Source organism: Lepus europaeus, chromosome 8 (assembly GCF_033115175.1).
Source record: "Lepus europaeus isolate LE1 chromosome 8, mLepTim1.pri, whole genome shotgun sequence".
NCBI lineage: Eukaryota > Metazoa > Chordata > Mammalia > Lagomorpha > Leporidae > Lepus > Lepus europaeus.
Window position 1 is genome coordinate 122,857,076 of NC_084834.1, and position 18,434 is coordinate 122,875,509.

The 18,434-nt window shown below is 61.1% G+C and overlaps 2 protein-coding genes across 2 annotated transcripts in view; one reads left to right on the plus strand and one right to left on the minus strand.

The window, feature by feature from the left end:
- SCFD2 (sec1 family domain containing 2) overlaps nt 1–6,574 on the plus strand; it is a 356,231-nt gene extending 349,657 nt beyond the window's left edge. The window contains exons 8-9 of the mRNA XM_062198835.1: nt 122–241; nt 4,221–6,574. Of these exons, the coding sequence (XP_062054819.1) occupies nt 122–241; nt 4,221–4,313 (213 nt within the window). The 3' untranslated portion in view covers nt 4,314–6,574. The remainder of the gene's footprint in view (nt 1–121; nt 242–4,220) is intronic.
- A 1,988-nt stretch (nt 6,575–8,562) lies between these two features.
- On the minus strand, nt 8,563–12,128 carry RASL11B (RAS like family 11 member B). Its single transcript, XM_062198836.1, has 4 exons — nt 11,990–12,128; nt 11,758–11,814; nt 10,468–10,544; nt 8,563–9,839 (listed from the first exon to the last, which is right to left on the minus strand). Exons 1-4 carry the CDS (start codon nt 12,126–12,128, stop codon nt 9,369–9,371), a joined length of 744 nt encoding a protein of 247 aa, XP_062054820.1. The 3' UTR covers nt 8,563–9,368.
- Between the last annotated feature and the right edge of the window lie 6,306 nt (nt 12,129–18,434).

Here is an 18,434-nt window from a genome sequence, read left to right on the forward strand (position 1 = left end):
GCCCCTCTCGGGGTCACCTGCATTAGGCGGGAGGCACCCTGGGGCCCCCCGGTGCCGTGCCACAGGCTGCCGCGGCCGCACCTGTGTCATCTTTCTGATGCTGGTGTGTTTGGTTTTGCAGGTGAGCCGGCCCCATCCCAGTGACCATCCCCTGCTGATCCTCTTCGTGGTGGGCGGGGTCACAGTCTCCGAGGCCAAAATGGTCAAAGACCTTGTGGCGTCGCTGAAGCCCGGGAGCCAGGTACTGAGCGCGTGACGATGTGTGCAGGAATCCAGAGGCCAGGGGCGGCTGTGGGGAGGGTGGGCCAGGGCCCTTCGCCCAGGGCCCCAGCGCCCCTCTCCCAGCCTGTGCCCCCTCCACCCGCAGCTGTCCGGTCACCTTCTCCCTGTTCCTGGCTCTCAGGCCCAGCCCGGCACCCCCGGAGACCCCTTGCCCACCGTGACAGGGGACTGGATTGTCGGTGTCCATCCCGACAGGCCAAATTCTCTGGCACTAAGCAGAGGAGCTCTGAGTGGAAGTCTTGTTGCTGGCAAAGTGACCTGGGCAGGGTCCTTTCTCCTGCCGGACGCACACTCTGTGGTGTCCAGTCAGCACTAATTACCCAAGGGATTTCCAGCTCTCCAGGCCCCCTGGTCCCTGAGAGGTGACCCTAGAGAGAGGGCAGCGGCGGGGGGTTGGAGCGGGCCATTGTCTGGGTCCCGACTGCTCCCCTGTGCCAACAAAAAAGGCCCCTCGTCCCCCAGGCAGGAAAGCTGGCCCTGTGGTCGCTGCTGCTGGCTTCTCAGGCCTGAGTTCCGTCCTGCCTGCCACTGCCTTTGACCCGCCAGAGATCAGCAGAGAAACGGAACAGGCAGCGGGGCTGTGAGCCTTCGCTCCGAGGCCTGCGAATGGGCTCCATAGCACCCTGCCAGGCTCGTCCCCCAGGAACCGAGGCTGCAGCCTTTATCAGCCACTCTGAGCTGCCAGGACTCCCCTGCCTGCCCTGCAGGACAGTTTAGGCTCCGGGCTGGAGGCAGCGGGGTAGCCCTGGGAGAGCCTTCAGGCGGGGCACCCTGCCTCTGGAAGCCCCCAGGCTGGCTGGGAGCAGAGCCCTTGGTGCTGGACAATGGAAAACCCCTGCCTTAGGGGTTCCCCAGCCCAGCCCCAGAGCGGGACCTGGGAGCCGGTTGTTTGCCTGCGGCAGAGCCCACAGGAAAAGGTACCAGGGAGCGAGCTACTGCTGTGGACCGTGGGGCCCTAAAGAGTGGGAGTACCACGCCTTAGAGTGGTCGGGCCGAAGCTCAGGGACCCGGGGCCTCCTCCCAGCCTGGTCCCCCTGGCGGGACCTGCCTTGGAATTGTCTTCCCAGCCCGGGGGCGCAGCTGTGAGCCGGCCCTGCAAGAGCAAGCAGCTTTGCAGTTTGCAGGCAGCACAGAGGTGCGTGCGGGCGGCTGCACGGCCTGCCCCGTCCGGCTGTGCAGAGGCCAAGGCCAGAGGGCGGCGGAATTCCAGCCCAGACCTCTTGCCCGGGACCCCCACATCCACCGCTGAGGCGCCCGTCCTCGCAGCCGGCCACAGAGCTGCCCCTGCTCTCTCCCCTTCCATGAAGTCCCACCCGTTGCTCCAGGCCCGCCCCACTTCCCTGCTGGCATCTGACACCCGTGCTAGGCCCGCTTGCTGGCGGCTCCCTGTTTGCTGGCCGTGCTAGGCCGCTTGCTGGCCCCCTGTTTGCTGGCCTCGTCTCCCTGACCCGAGTGTGAATTCCCGCAGGGACAGGCTGGGCCTCCCCAGGCTGAGCCCACAGCAGGAGCTCCGTGACCCTGTGGCTTTTGGGTGACTTGGTAGCAGCAGGTGTGTTGCTGCAGTGGCCAGACCACCTGGTGCTCTCCGTGCGCCCACCGGCGGGATGGGGCCCAGGCACCTAGGGAGCTACAGCAGGTTCTTGAGCAGGGGAGCGACCTCTGCTGCTCTGGTCACCTGCTGTGGACACAGCTGGGCAATTTCTCATGGGCTGACACTGTCGGCCTCATTGAGCCCCCCCCCCCCCCCCATCAGCAGTGTTAAAGATCTGCTCATTGAGGGATCACCTTTCCAAGCTAAAGGCTTGTTTGGTTTCTCTTTTTTAAACCAAAAAGCACATTCTTGCTGCTGCTTCTGCCAGCATGAACTGGATTCTTAGCTCTTCAGAATGGTGGTGCGTTGTAACAGCGGGTGGCTGTGCTGACCCCACTCTCAGAGGGCAGATAACGTGCAGGTGTTTTCAAAGCCCCGTGGCCTGCACCTGGCAACAGAGACCAGAATCCCAGTGGCTCTGCTGTGTCCCTGCTATGCCCACCCAGCTGCAGGAGGCCGAGGGCGTGGCCCTGGCTGCCACTCATCCGCACACGTGTGCACAGCCCCCCGGAGCCTCGGCAGGCCCCAGGAGGAGTCGTGGGGGCTGGGAGAGCAGGTTTGTCCATGTCCTTGAGCTCCCAGGGTTCACAGGGGGCGGCTTTCCTGGCTGCTTGAACTCCTTAGAAACACACAGCCAGGCACCAAAGTGCAGATCCCAGCTGCCTGCTTCTAGGAGAGCCGTGGAACCAGGCCTGGCTGCGGGAGACCGGTGCCGTGAGCACCGAACGGCACAGGTGCAGGGCCACCAAAGACTTGGCCCCGACCTGCTACCCCAGCCCGCCTCGCTTTTCCCTCTCTGCCCAAGGAGCTGCCCCTCCCTCAGCAGCCCCCTGGCACCCTGCACTCTCCCGCTGGAAAAAGCCCAAACCTGCTCCCTCGGCGTCCACTTTTTTTTTTTTTTTTTTAAGATTGATTTATTTATTTGAGAGAGATACAGACAGAGAGGTCTTCTATCCACTGGGCCGATCCGAAGCCAGGAGCCTGGAGCTTCTTCTGGGTCTCCCACGAGGGTGCAGGGGCCCAAGCACTTGGGCTGTCTTCCGCTGCTTTCTCAAGCCTTAGCAGGGAGCTAGATTGGAAGAGGAGCAGCCGGGACTCGAACCGGCGCCCACATGGGATTCCGGCACTGTAGCAGTGGCTTTACCCACTATGCCACAGCACCAGCCCTCAGTACCCACTTCTTTAGATGTGAGCGAGGCTCATTCTTCTTCCAGGCGACCGTCACGTGGGCAGATGAGGACCACGGCCCTGTCCTCCCCATGGCGCTCTCCCCTGGCTGCGCAGCCACCTGCTCACCCTGTGCCAGGCCCTAGGCTCCTGGCGCTGCAGCTTCTTGTGCCCCTGCCTGCCTCCCTGGAACTCAGACCCTGCCCTCCTGGGGGCCACTGGGGCCACCCCTGTGCACCCCTGGGGGGCCTCCCACTGCCTCGCTTTCCGGGTTCTCTCCTGCCGCTCTTCTGCCTGCTCCCTCCCCATCCAGCGTCAGCGCTTGTGGGGCTTTTGTTTTGCAATTCGATTTCCTTGTGCATTTGTTTATTTATTAGTTGAGAGGCAAACAAAGAAACAGAGAGAGCCGCCATCTGCTACTTCACTCCTCCATTGCCCACAGCAGCTGGGACTGGGCTGGGCCAAAGCCAGGAGCTGGGATCTTAATGGTCTCCGTGGACTGGATTAGCAAACAGTGGCACCCAAGCTCCTGGGGACAGAAGTGCTGTCCCTGACTCGGCCTCACCTGTCTGTGCCTGAAGAGGTTCCTGAGCCTGTCTCTACTGTCTTACGTCATCACGTGCAGACTAGGAACAGCGAATGGGCCTGCGGTCTGGGGCCGTGACAAGGACTGGACGCCCCTCAGCACGCCGGCTCGCCGTGAGAGCTGGTGGGCATTGGCTGTCACCATCCTGGTCATTGCCAGGGTTAACCTGCCACTGCCAGCAACGGCAGCCTGTCTTGGGAGGTAGTCTTGTTGGGGTGAGGCCCTCAGTGTGGGCTCCAACCTAATACCACTCTGTCCACGTGAGAAGGAGAATTTGGACACGGAGAGAGCCACACGTGGAGGGGGTCAGATCCCCGTGTCACAAAGCAACAGTGCCACCAAATGCTGGTCGCAACACGGTGGCTGGGCGTGGCCTCCCCGGGGCTCCCGGCCTCAGTCCCGGCCATTGCTCCTGCTCTCCTGGTTAAGGGCCAGTAGCCACAGTCCCACCGCCCTGTAGGCCGTGGTTCCTTCTCCCAGTGTGCTGGGTGCCACCCTCAGCCTCCCGCCAGAGATCTGGTGTTTGTCTCACCGTCTGATAACCTGGGGTGGGCCTCCCTAATGCCCACGGTCTGTCTGTCCCCCTGTTGTCAGGTGATCCTGCTGTCCACGCGGCTCCTGAAGCCGCTTAGCATCCCTGAGCTGTTGTTTGCCACAGACCGGCTGCACCCAGACCTCGGCTTCTGATATCAGCAAAGACAACGGGAGCCGCCCAAGCTGGAGACCCCAGCGTCCTCATCGCCTGCCACCGCTCCAGAGACGCCTCCCAAACCGGCCGCCTGTCGCTAACGTGGGCTTGTCCCAGTTTGCCCAAAGGGGCCTGGGAGCCACACAGCGAGGTACCTCACCTGGACTGCTCACATTCTGTCGTAAAAATTGTACTGTTGTTTTTCCAAAGGTGCCAGGCTGTCTTTCAGCCGAATCGGCCGTAGCTCCCATTTATCCTCTGCTGTAGTGTTTGGGTTCCACCTGCAAGTTCATTACTTCCAAGTTAGAGCAGGTTGCCAAGTGTCCATGCGTGACAAGTCCTCCTACCTCACATCACCCCAGGAGAAGCGAGACCTGCTGCGAGACGATGTGTGAGCAGAGCCTGCCTCCCCTGGAGCGGCCGTGATGGGCAGGACGGCGCCAGTGGGGTCTGAGCCTCCATCCCTCAGGGCCTGAGACACCTTGGGCGGTGCTGGGAGTCCATGTGTGGCTGCACTGGCCCAGCCTGCTCCCCGGGGGCTGCTGGGAATGGCGGCAGGAGAGAGGCGGGTTGGGGACTGGCCTTGCCTACAGGGTGCCCCCTCCAAAGGCACACAGGAGCCAGCAAGTCCCCAGGAGCCCAGAGGATGCGCAGACCCCTGTGGCCATGAGATTTTGACTCTGTTGAAACAAAGCTTCCCTTTTCTGTACGTTTAAATTCCCTCCCGGCCATGGCAGAAAACCCTACAGCCCCCTGGTGAAATCACACGTGACCTCCAGCAGAGAAGCGCGGGGAACCGAGACACCTCTGGTGCGCGGCTGCCGGGAACCCCAGCATCTCCAGACGAGGTTTCCCGGCAACGGGTACAGCTGAAACCCGTGTCTATTGCAGATTAACAGGCAGAGGAAATAAAATGGAAGCCAAGACGTTCACAGGGGTCTGATTCTAGTTCTCTGCCGGACGCTGTCATTCTGTGGGGGAAAAAAAACTGCGAAGTCGGGGCTCGGTCCGAGACGTGCTGGGGGCGGGGTTGTTATGGACAGCCTCAGCGTGGCCCCCCTCACGCCCGGTCTCCTGTGGTGCCGAAGCACCCAAGACCTCATGCTCCTCTGAAAGCCTTACATTGTAATGAAGTAACCCCCGGAGGAGCTACCGTTGAAGCGGACTCTTGTTTTCTAAAGTGAAGAAACGGGAGTGATGGCCGCTGTTACGTGCCCCACGCCTGCTCACTCATTCATTCATTCCGGGAGCGGGGCCTGTGCGCTGGCGCCCTTCCCACCTGGCCCTGGACTGGCAGTGGCGTCCGGTCAACAAATTCCTTCAAGCTCCCCCCAAGCCCGTCTTGGGAGCCAGAGACAGAATCTGAGCAACAAATGCCCCCATGTAGCCAAAAACAGACAACTCCAGGGCTGTTTCTCAGGGTGCTCCAGACACAGCCAGATGGCCGACGTGCTCGGCCGTCTGGGAAGGAAGTGTTGTGGGGGTGCGGGGTGGCTGGCATTTTGGCACAATCAGTGATGGCCCCAATCCTGTTCTCGCAAATTTAGGACACTAGTGAGGACAATAAGAACTTTCTGGAAACATCTCTCTTCAGTCCTTAGGGGGCTGCAGGTGGTGATAGCACTTTGCTGGGTCACTTGTCACCTGCAGACATGCTCCATATTCCTTGGGGGCCAACCCCTGGGGGACCTGTCTTGCCACACCAGAACCTGCTGGGGCCCATTCCCAGTGGCCTGTGGGAGGGGTCTGCCCCCAGGCCTGTCCACTCGCCCAGGCCATTGGTCAGTGTTCTCGCTCAGGATGGAAAAGGAATGTCAAAATCTCATTTCTCACCAAAAGAAGGGGCACCCTGGGACCCATGGGTCCCAGGCCGCAGAGAGGGTGGACAGAAGCCCAGAGAGCCACGGCCACAGAGCCTCCGCGCCACAGCGCCTGGCTTTGTTCTGACGACACTGGAAAGCCAGACAGCAGGACAGACGCGGGCGCCGCTCTGAGACAGGCGGCCACACGGGGCCCCCGCCCGGCCTAGACATGCTCCTCGCCCAGCAGGGCTGTGGGCCCCGAGCGGCTGATGGCAATAGCAGATGTGGCCAGAGTGAGGGGCAGGCAGACGGAGGGACATGGAGGAAGCAGAACGCGGGACAGGCCAGGGCACCGCGGGAGTACGGTGTGGGCAAGAGAGAGAAGAGGTCGAGCTGGGGCTCCGTGGCCATGGCCGAGTCAGGCTGTGGCGTCCTCACCCAGGCCTGGGGCACGGGTCCCGGCTCTGCCCCCTGGGAGCCGGGCCCCCACCCCCTCCCTCGGGCCCTCCTGCCCCCTTCCCTCAGTTCTCAGGCGTGGTTTCCGCCTGTGTGGTCCTCACAGGCCATGTACTCTCAGAGATTTTTAAAATGCGAGACCGGTTCTTGCCTTCCTCTGGGGCCTCCTCCGTGTGAGCCGGAGCCGTGAGTGGTCAATGCAGGCTGCCTCCTGCCCCCCGCCCCCGCTCCCTGCACCCCCATCCCCACCCTTGGGGCTCCTCCCCTCTCCAGGTGGCCAAGGAGGGCCCTTCCTTGCATGCTGGGGGGCACGCCCCTTGGTCACGCCCGATGCTGGCCGTTCAGAAACATAAAACAAAAATGAACAAAGAACTGAGCAAAAGTAAAACATGGTCTAATTCTGCATCTATAAATAGTCACGTCAGCTGGAGACAGCGGGCAGAGCGCCAGCCCGGGCGGCTCCCAGCTACGGCCATCTCCCTCCCTCCCGTGCCTGTCTCTCCCAGGTGGCCCTGAACAAACCACTCTCTCTGGACCGACAGAGCAAGAAGACAAGGCTGCACCCAGCACAGGGAGAGGCGCTGAGGGGCAGGGCCCAGGGCTAAGAGGCAGCGGAGACCCGGAGGCCGCAGGTTTGCAGGCAGACGCAAAGGGAGGGGAGGCAGCCCGGTGTGGAAACACCGTGCAGCGCTGGGTTACTCCCAGCCGGGGTACAGGGCCATGGGGGTGCGTGATCAGCCTCCTTCCCTCACCCAAGCAAGCCATCCTCCGAGGATCCGCTGCCCTGGAGAGAGCTTTAAGCTCTTGAGTTAGCACCTTGCCTCTCGGCCCCAACACACCAACACACACACACTCCTCGGAGAGTGTGAGAGTGACAGGGCCTAAGGGCACGGGGGACATCACCAGGAGCCTGGCTGGGGCCGTCAGGGTGTCCACCCCTGACAAGGAGAGCTGAGGACCTCAACAGCGGATGCCTCGGGCTGCCCCCAAGGCCACAGGCACATTAGTCTCTCCCGTGTGAGACTTCATAGAACAAAGACAGAGTAGGTTGTAGGGGCAGAGTGGAATAAGCCGCCGCCTGCAACGCCGCATCCCATCTGGGTACCGGCAGGTTCTCCCACTTCGCGGCTGTGCTGCTTCCCAGCCAACTCCCTGCTAATGCGCCTGGAAAAGCAGGGGAAGATGGCTCCAACGCTTGGGCCCCTGCCACCCACAGGGGAGACCCAGAGGGAGTTCCAGGCCCCCGGATTCAGCCTGCCCCAGCCCTGGAGGTTGTGGCCACTTAGGGAGTGAACCAGTGATGAAAATTTGTCTCGTGCTCGCTCGCCCTCTAACTCTCCCTTTCAAATAAACGAATGTTTAGAAAGAAAAAAAAAGATACTAAGAAATGTAAGGACATGGAGTGTAGTGGGAAGGCACTGAGATATTGAGCTCCTGACTCGGGCCCTTTGTGTGAGCTCGAGGGAGCCTGTTTTTCTCATCAGTAACACGGTGGTCACAGCTGCCCAGCCCCGTCCTCCTGGTGCCAGCGCTAGGCACACGCAGGCGTCATCATCAGCCCGTAAGGACAGTGGCTCAGGCAGCTGGCACGGGAGGCCTTGCAGACCCAGAGAGAGGCAGGCGGCAGAGTGGTTTACCCATCCACACAAGCGGCCCCAGACCGATGGCCGCACACCCGGAGCAGCTCCGTGTGTGGAAGCATCCGACCCTCCAGGCTCTGCCGGCACACGTGGACAGCCACACACGTGTCTTAGCTTTCCCTGGGGGACCGAGAAGGAAGTACACAGGTGATGCCCAGAGGGCGGGTTAGTTTACCCCGCCCACAGGCCTTCCCCGAGCTGCCCAGCCCGCCCTCCACGCCCACTCCACCTGAAAAACACCACCAATCACAAAGCACGGCTCGCTGGAGGCCACGCCTGGAAGGGGCGGCACCTGCCGTGGAAGCAACACCTGTCTGAGGGCTTCAGCCAACACCACGTCACAGATCGGCTCTTTTTAAAAGATTTATTGTACATAAAATAAATTAATGACTGTTCAAGTCAAAGCATGAGTGGCTTCTTAAAGTGCATCTGTGTAGAGGACTCGGGGCAGCACCTGCCGCGGCTCGCGCTCCGCAGGGTGGTGGTTTTGCACTGAGCCCTCACCGCCACGGCTCAGCCAGGCCTAGGAAGCAAACCACTGTCCCTGGCGGGAGCCGTTACACAAATAACACCAAAACCAACGGATGTGTTACTTTCCGTACGGCACAGTCTCGTCGCTAGTCAGAGTCCGGGGCTGGAGAGTTTGGGGTTCACAACTAAACCCACACCCATCGCCGCACAGCCGCCTGGGACCAGGAGGAACTGGGGCTGCCTGCAGACCGTGTGGGCACTGGGCCCGTGGACTTGACCTTCAGTGGGGCTGTCTTCCTTGTTCTTAAAGAAACCCGGGTACCTTTCAGGTTAGAAACACATTCCACAATCCATCCAAAGAGAGGAAAGCAGGCCTTCCTCTTGGGAGAAGATAAAGGGGTAAGGGAGAGCCCGTACACACTCGATCTGCTCTCTGTTTCATTCCCACCCTAAGTCACTTCCACATATCTGGCGAGAACACCAGGACCGTCATTCACGCGGCGGTGGGAAGAATAAAAACTGACGCGCACGGCATCCACGTCTCAGACCCAGAGAGCGGCCCCGCTCAGGCCCCGGAAACCCTGCCCCTGCTCTGCCCCACGTGGCCCTTCCCAGAGCCAGCATCGCGGCCAGCACTCGGCCTCCGTCCTCACGCTGGTCCCAGGGCGGCCCGAGCGTCCCCTGGTCAGACGGAGGTGACAGTCCTCACTTTGGCCGACAGCGCCTGCTTGAACCTCCGCTTCAGGTCCTGCATGTTGGGCGACTTGGGCCTGGGGATGAGGGAGCTCCTGCGCTTCTCGGGCGTGTTGCTGGGCTGCTGCTTGTGACTCACTTCTTTGCACAGGACGTGGAAGGCGTTGTAGACGTCGTTGTAGTTCTCGCTGACGGACACTTCGTAGAAGGAGCAGCCCAGCACGCTGGCCAGCTGCAGGCCCAGCTGAGGGTCCACCTGCTTGATGTGCAGCAGGTCGGCCTTGTTGGCCACCAGCACCACGGGCAGCCGGGTGCCCAGGTGCAGCTGCTGCACGTGCTGGTGGAGCTGGCCGATGAGTTCGTAGCTCTTGTAGTCGGTGATCGAGAACACGATGACCACAGCGTCTGCCCAGCGGATGCACCCATTCAGCTGTTCGTTACAGCTCAGGCCGTCCTCATGGATCTGAAAGAGACAGAGGGCACGGCACGGTGAATGGCAGGGGTCAGGGAGAGCGCTGGCTTGGCTGGGGCCCAAATTCAGAGCGCTTCGCCGGCACGTAAACAGGTCCCAGCCCCGCACGCTTCGCTTTCTCGACAATATGTTGATGCAGCTGCAGGGAGCTGGAATAAATAACAGTGCAGCTCGCCACACTCAAGTGGAAAATTGACCTGCCGGGAACTCCACGCAGCGAGACTCTGTTGTTGCACAAAATGGGAAATTAACTGGCTAGACAGAAAGTCTGGGGAAGCAGAGACAGGAGCTGGAAGCATTTAAAGTTGGATAACTGCCCAGTTCGGGGCCGGGGGGGGGGGGGGGTGCTCCAGCCGCGCTCTTTTGTCCGTAGAGTAACTTTCCACAACAGAGGAGCGGCTCCAGGGGCTGGCAGACCATACTAGATGTTCGGCTTTTACTGCCAAAGACACATATGTGGAAACGGACCTTCCTCCCCACAGCACGGAGCGCCGGCCGGCTCCAAGCGTGGCCGGTCTGGGCTTCCCTGCTGTGTCTGCCCCCGGCCGGAGGCTGACGTCCAACTACCTGCAGAGTCCAGACCGCAGTCGGCTGGCCCAGCCCACCCCGAGCCTCTCACCTGAATTCCTGGAGTGTCTTGGACTTGAATAGCCAGGGTCTCGCCCTCTATCTGGACTTGTCTGGTGTAGAGGTTGCCTGCGAAGACAGAGACAAACGACCATGGCCTTGCTGCTCGTGCAGCTTTAAAAACGTCGCAGGGTTTTCTGTTGTTTCTTTAAATTAGGGGAAGATACGCCCTACACCGAGGCACAGAAAGCTGCCACGGGTTATTTCCGCTTAGTGGGCTCACCTCAGACTTTTTAAAAAACCAACTGCAATGCTGACCCCAGGACGGTACAGCTTTTACAACCTGGGCGAAGTCTGCAAGTTTTTGCAAACTTGTCTAATTTTAAACAGGGTTTTCACAAAATTCAGGGGAGTTCCTTGAAATTTTCTTCCTCAGCATGTGTGAGATTTTTATTTTTAGTACTTTATCATTCTTTTTAAGATTTATTTATTCATTTATTTATTTGAAAGGCAGAGTGGCAGGGAGGGAGAGCACAGAGAGAAATCTCCCATGCTCCCTTCAATGGCCGCAACAGCCAGGGCTGGGCCAGACTGACGCCAGGAGCCAGGAACTCCATCCGGGTCTCCCACACGGGTGCAGGGGCTCAAGCACTTGGGCCACCTTCCACTGCTTTCCCAGGTGCATCAGCAGGGAGCTGCACTGGACGTGGAGCAGCCAGGGCTGGAAGGGTCCAAGATGGGGTGGCTTAACCCTCTGTGCCCCAAGTTCTTTGTATCTGCCACTAGACACAAGGCGCCCAGCCTACAGAGTGCTGGGATGAAAACGGGACACAGTGAGAGCCAGCGCCCAACGGAAGCAGGAGCAATGCTCCATGGCTCCTGCCTCCGTGGCTGCCTCCGGGGGAGGGGGGTGGCGGGACCGGATCCCCAGGGTGCTCCCTGCACAGGGAGGCGCCCCGCAGCTGCTCCGAATCGGGGTTGCAACCCTGGTCGGCTCTGCTCTGCTCCCCCCCCCCCCCCCAGCTATTTCCCTTTGTTAGCAAAAGAGAACTTAAGGTTTACGACCGACGGTCCTCCCCTGGCCTTTGCTTTCAAAGGTCACCCCTGGGAAGCAGGGGGCCTGCGGGGGGGGGGGGGGAGCGGCCGTCTTTTTTATGACTTTTGAGGAGTGTTTGGAAGACAGAGGACAAAGGGTGCTTCCCACGGGGGTCCCACAGTGAAGACACGCCAAGGGGGGTGCTGTCAGGCCCTCGACAAAATGATGAATGGGCCGGGTGGCGGGGAGGGCGCCGGGGCGGGACCCCCTGTCACTCCGAGGCCCGTCGCCCGGGCTCCTGCTCACCTGCGTTTCTCTCGTAGTCGCCGATGAACCGTTTGGTGAGGAAGCGGACCACCAGAGCTGCGGGGCAGACACACGCCGTGAGCCCGGGTCCGAGCGTGTCCAGCCCGTCCCCCGCCCGCAAGGCCGCGCGCCCCCCGGCCCGCCCGCAGCCCCAGCCCGGCCCGCGGGGCCACGCCTACGCCTCGGAGACCCCTCTCCGCCCGCGCCCGCGCAGCCGCGGCCCCGCGCTCACCGGTCTTGCCCACGCCGCTGGCGCCCACCACGGCGATCTTGACGAGGCGGCGGCCGGCGGCGCCGGGACAGCAGTCGGCGGCGGCGCTGCCCGCGGCCGGGTACTCGGCGATGGTGCACATGTTCTGAATGAGGCGCATCGCCGCGGCGGCCCGGCGGCGGCTCCGCGCGGGCCGAGGGAGCCGGCGGGGGCGCTCGGCGGCCGAGAGCGCGGAGGGCGGCCGGGGCGCGGCGGGCAGGCTCCGCTCCGAGGCTCCGCTGCGGCTCCGCTCCGGCTCCGCAAGACCCGGACTCCGACTCCGGCGGGGGCGCGGCGGCCCGCGCGCGCGCGCGCTTTTCTCCGGGGCAGGCCCCGCCCCTGCCGCCCGCGGCCAATCCCGGGCGCCCTGCGCGAGGCCCCGCCCCCGGCGCCGCTCGGCACGCCCCCACCGCCGGGCGCCGGGAGTCGGTGCCGGACCCGTGCGCGCCGGGGCGGGCCGCGGCCCGAGGGCGGCCACGTGCGCGCCCGGCTGCCCCGCTGGGGTGTCGCGTTTCCGGGGAGCGCTGACCTGCAGCCCCCGCAGACCCCGGCTGCCCGACCGCCGCCCCCGGCCCCTCCGGGGTACCCAGGGGCTGCCCGCGCCCCTGCCTGGCGCCCTCCCTTGGGGCGCGCTCTCGTGGCCTGGGCACTAGCGAGGCGGCATCTCCGGTCACAGATGGGGCTGCGATTGCAGTCATTCACATGCGCGCCCCTAAAAGGTGACATTTGGCTCGTCCCCCCCACCCCCGACCCGTTGGCCGCAGCCCCGCGGCTGACCGAGAAGTCTGGACGGAGCGAGTGCTCTCGCGCCCTGCTAAGGCCCGAGGCCCCGCGACGGCGGCAGACGCCTGGGGGCGCCCGGTCTGGGTGGCCTGGGACGCGGAGGCGTGCGCCCTGCGCCCCAGAACGCTGGGCCTCCGTCCTCGGCGGGGCGATCTGTGGCCGGAGCTCTCGCCCGAGTGCTGGGCCGCCTGCATCGTCGGCCGCCCTGCCAACCAAGGCCGTCTGGCTGCTCTTCCCCCGGGCCTAGCTGACCCGTGTGTGTCTCAGCCTCGGAGAGGAACCGTTTTGCGTCCATCGGGAGATTTTCGGGAACACGAGGGGAAGGAGACGGGTCCGCGTCGGCGGCAGGACACACAGCCCTAGCAAGAAACACGATACAGGGCTGGGGTGATCCCTAGAAGTGAATAAATGCAGCCGTCCGAGCCAGAAGGAAGAAAAATATTCCAACAGTTCTGTGTGCGAGGTTGAAATCCAACTTGTCTAGGAATCGGACTTAACAAGGCTACAATGACGGGTCACCCTGTACTTTTTACCACGCCCACCTCCCCCCAGCCTGTTTCCATCGTAAAATGATGGGAAATCGAGAATATTTGTGTAGCTGCCTTTCCCATGCACGCACGTGCACACACACACACAGAGAGAGAGAGAGAACAAAAAGTTGTCAGGAGAATTTTTGCCTTGAGTCATTTTAGCTTCTGGGGCTTGGTTCTCGTTCCCATGAGACTGAAGCAAACCTGTGATTTTTCTGTCTTCAGCCCAAAGTCTGAATTTGGAGTTCTTATTTTAGGTCCACATGATCCAACTGTGCTTTAAAGAACACAAAGACGGAAGAACAGAGAGAGAGGGGGCACAGAAGAGAAAGCTACTCCAATCCCGAGCAGCTGGCACAGGTGCCCCCGCCCCGGCTTCCCACAGTTACCACCTCTCAGGAATCCACAGGGTTGGCAACGAGGGGGCAGGCAGGACAGGTGGAGGGATGCGGAGAGGGGCCGCAAGCAAGGGGGCCTGCCTGCAAGAGTCTCCCTCCACAGCAGGGCGGTGAGGCGGTGGTGTTGCTCACTCCAGGAGCGGGCACCTACTTCTGCGGCTCCTGCCCTAAGCAACCCCAACACAGCGCTGCTGCCTGTGTGTGCACCAGGCTGGGCTGCTGGGGTCTTGCCGAGGGTCTCCCGTGTTGCTGTTATCGGTCGGCGGCTGGACTGGAGTCCCCTAAAGGCTCGGCCCCTGACAACTGCTTCTCCTCCCTTGCACATCTGCACCCACCGGCGGGTGTCGCAGCGGCAAGCGCGCAGGCTGCACCCCCACACGGTGCCTGGCTTCCCTCTGAGCCCGCCAGAAGGTGGAGAGCTGAAGCGTGGGGCTTGGCACAGCGTCACTTCCTCGATGTCCTGCGGACCAAGCAGTCACCGAGCCCACCTGGACTGAAGGGCCAGGGCCCAGGCCAGGGCCGCGGATTCCCCCTTTGGCTGGGAATCGTGTTGAAGACCTTGTGTCTGACTCCCCAGGCATGCACTTTAGAGTCAGGAAAGCAACGTCTTGGCTTCTAAAGCATCCTATAGGGGACACAGCCGGGATCTGAAAAGGAGCAGTGGTAATTAAAATAGCCCAGGGGTTCACAGTGAGGTGGTATCCTGTGCACTGTGCACCAATGTTATGCAATGCTTCAAACCCCCTCCCCTCTCTTTCCCCCTTTCTCCCTCCCTCCCCCCCCCACTCCTCTTCCTTCATCTCCTGGAGTCTACAGACATGGGGATGGGGGGTTGACTGACATCTGAGGCACTGAGACAGAAATGTTTCTTTCGCTTTGATTTTGTCTTAGTCTATGCACATGCATGGACACCCGCTTAGGAAGCAGGGACTCAGGTGGGCGTGGCCTGTGGCGGGCTCAGCTTGCAGAGGGAACATCTTTAGCTGCTCCACTTCCAAGCCAATTTCCTGCTAATACTTGGTTCTCTGCCACCTACATGGGAGACCAGGTTGGAGTTCCTGGCTCCTGGCTGAAGCTTGACCTCGACCTGGCTGTTGAGGCCATCTGGGGAGTGAACCAGTGGATGGAAGATCTTTCTCTGGCTCGCTCGCTCTCGCTCGCTCTCTCTCTCTGTTGCTCTGATTTCGATTAAATAAATCTTAAATGCCTCTCTTGCCATCTGAAGCAGAAAGCAGTTCAACGCAGGGACTTACCTGCTTTTGATGTTGTTGGAAGGACCCGAGCAGTGGCTCTCAGCTGGGTTCAAAGGAATGACCCCCAGAGCAGCGCTGCTGGCCTGGCCCACCCAGGGAGCTGCCACCTGTCCCACAGCCAAGCCATCAGAGGCTGCCTCTGCCACCGTCTCTCAAAACCCAAACCTTGCTAGCCACGGCCTAGTGGGAATTTGCAGCCAACACCTGTGTGGCCGTGCCAGAAAATCAGTGCTCGCGCCCAGGCAGAAGAGTGAGCACAGCCCCTTGCTAGATTCACCCAGCCGGCCCTCACGCAGAGGGTTCAGGAGCAAAGGGAAGACGGCTGCGGGGACATGGATGGCAATGGAGCGGCAGGCGTCGGCCCCTGCCTCTGTGCTGTGGGCCCCTTGCACTAGAAGTTCCTGCCGTTTGCTTCCAAAAGCTAAAGAGACCTGCAGCTTTGGGTTAAACCAGAAAACTGGTCGTGGGCCGCTCGTTTTCTCTGCAGTCTCTGAGCGTAGAGAGGACGGGACAGACACAAGGAGGCACCATAGTGGGCTTCTCCCCGCGGGGTGTGTGTGTGTGTGTGGGTGTGGATGCCCTGCTGCCCCCGCACCCCACTGCAGAGCAGGTGCACGTGGTGGGCGCACAAGGATCTCTTATTTGGATTTTTCAGGCTTCTGGTGGCGGAGCCTGAACTGAAAGCCAGAGTCACTGATTTCAAAAGGCAGACTAGGGCGGGAGGCAGATGGGAGCTCGGTTAAATAAAACAGCGCAGGCACACATGCATCTCTGGCCCCCTCCCGACTGGAGCACGTGGGCTCTGGGGAAGGCAGGAGGGGAGGGGGGAGGGGCCTGCCTCGCCCCCCCCACATACCTCGGCTGGTTTCTATGGCAGCAAAATGGCTCACAGTTGCCCCTTCCGTCCTCAGACAGAACTCTGCAGAGAAGGCCCCTGCTACTCGGATTGTTCTTCTTTCTTTTTCTGGATGGTTGCTGCACCCTTCGCTGTCTCACCGTACTGTCCAAACGACAGGGAAGAAGTTATCCTCTTTCCTACTTAGGACAAAACCTGAGGATCTCTTCTGCTCTCGGTGACTTGAATCCTAATAGCCCGAGTCACTTTTCTGGGAACGTAGGGCACTGGGGTGATAAGCAGTGGGATGACAGCAGCTCTGCGGCACTAAGTTGTGAGCGCGCCGTAGCATGGCTGGTGAGTTCCCACTGTGTCTTCGCCGGTTCGCAGGAAAAGCCCCAGCGCCCGTTTCTGAAGCTGTTGGGACATTGATGACTCTGTGTTGTTAATAAAGCCACTCTTAGGAACGCAAAGTCTCAATACTGCAAAAAGACGGTGGCCATGTCCTTTCCCTTCCCCTCACGGGAAGACTCCTACGCCCTCCTCTCTGACCACCATGTGTCCGGAGATAGAGGAGACTTGGGAACGAGCACCCTGGGAAAGTGGCAGGCCTCTGTGATGAGACAAGGCGCAGGGGAGGCTGCCAGGTGGGCCAGGTGAGCCCTCCAAGGAGCCCCTCAGGTTTCAGATTCCTAAGTAGATTGTGCACACCTGCCATGCGGCCTCTGCCAGCCCTGGGAGTGCAGGGAGGGCCCCTGGGGACTCTGGCAGGGGAGAGAGGCTGGGCGCTTTGTGGAGGGGGGATGAGGAGCAGGTGAGGAGACTGGCAGGGCACAGTTTGAAGTGCAAAGTGACGGCGAGTTGGGGGTGGGGCAGCTGCAGGTGGCCAGCGAGTCTCAGGGTGTAGAGTGGTCATCGGTCCCTGATGGAGGATAAGCCCAGGGATGGGGGGGGGGGGGGAATGGAGCAAGTGGCATCAGTGAAAGTGCTTGGGCAAGAGACAAAGGAACAGCCGGAAGCAGGGAACAGGTGGAGCCTGCAGCCCGAGGTGGGGGCAGGGCACAGCTCACAGCCAGGGCTGAGTTGCTTTGGATTTTGATGGGTGGTCCATCCTGGAACTGAAGCAAGGGGTGAGCCAAGCCTGTCCCTGGGGAGCCTGCCCAAAGCGGGTACTGATGACCAGTTCCTGAAGCTACCTGCAGGCAGCCACGTGGCCTCCTGGGCCGAGAGCCTGTGCGAGCAGAAACGGGAGGCGGCCTGGGAACCCAGGAGGCAAGGCTGCACAGCCCTCCCTTCTGGGTTCGGTGCACCTGCTGTGCGCCTGGATGATGTTGTACCCTAGTAGACACTTGCTGAATACGATGAAGCAACGGGAGCGGGCTCCGCACAGGAACGCACCGGCACGGCTTTCTGTGTTCATGGTCCCGTGTAGCTCTTACGGGACTCGCACACTTCCCCTGCATTGACAACGCAGACAGAGGCGCACAGGCTGTGTGCCTGGCGCTGTTCGAAGTGCCCCGCTCGCAGGGGCTCCCCCTGCTGACAGATGTGGGATCCAAGCCCAGAGAGTCGGCAGTCAGCTCAGAAAGCGGGAGAGGCCACGCTGGAACCCAGACAGCCTGGCTCCAGAGGCCCAGGACTCCTAATCTGCTGCCCACTGCTCTCCCTGCTGGCTACGGGGAAGCCCCTTTATCCTCGGCCTTTATCTCCTCTTTTTATCTCTTCAGGTGGAGGAGGTTTGCACTTGGATTGGAATGTGTGAAATGCAGGGATGAAGAGAGTTGGGGGGGAAGAAGGCCGGAGTCCTGGGGTGTATGAGAGAGTGTGTGTGTGCCTGTGTGTGTGTGCATGTGTGAGAGTGTGTGTGTGCATGTGCATGTGTGTGTGGTGGGACAGGCAGCCCCGCCCAGATCACAACGATGTCACCTCCCTTGGGTCCGCAGGAGAGACTTAGCTTGGGTGCTGAGAGCGGTGCAGCCAGGCAAGGCCTCCAGCCCGTCCCCAGCCAAGGCGGGGGAGGGATCGCGGCTTGATTTCATGCAAACATTCAGAAGTCCCCAGGCCTGGAAAAGAAGCCACTCAGCATGGGAGGTGTGGCGTGGCCTTCAGTTTCAGCCAGCCGTGCGCGAGGGCTCTCTGCAAGGTGCAGAAGACAGCAAAGCGGCGTGGTCTCTTTGTTGGTGTTTTGCTTCTCCGCCTTCTGTCGGTCTGTTACATAATGCCAGCCCCATTCAGAGCAGGAATAACGCGGCACAATGGCACCGGCACTCGATGACGTGGGCACATTTGCCGAACGCTGGGCTGTTGACAAATGCCACAGCTCCACTTGGGTGTTTAATCAGCAGGGCCTCTGCTGGCTTCGTATGTCCTGCCCATGTGACAGCCGCACACAGGGGCAGGCCCTCCAGGGGGCCGGAGGGGAGCATCGTTTTCTGTCTTGGACAGACGGTTTATTTCCGGGCAGACAAAATTACCTTCGATTGTCCTAATCAGTGTGATGCTGAAAAGGTGAGCTTTTTCAAATGTTATAGAAGGAAAAATTTCCCAAGAAAGACTGCACCAAAACACTAGGTATTTAACTAGACTGTGGGTCATTCGCTTCAGCCGCCACGTGTGTGCGGGTCAGTG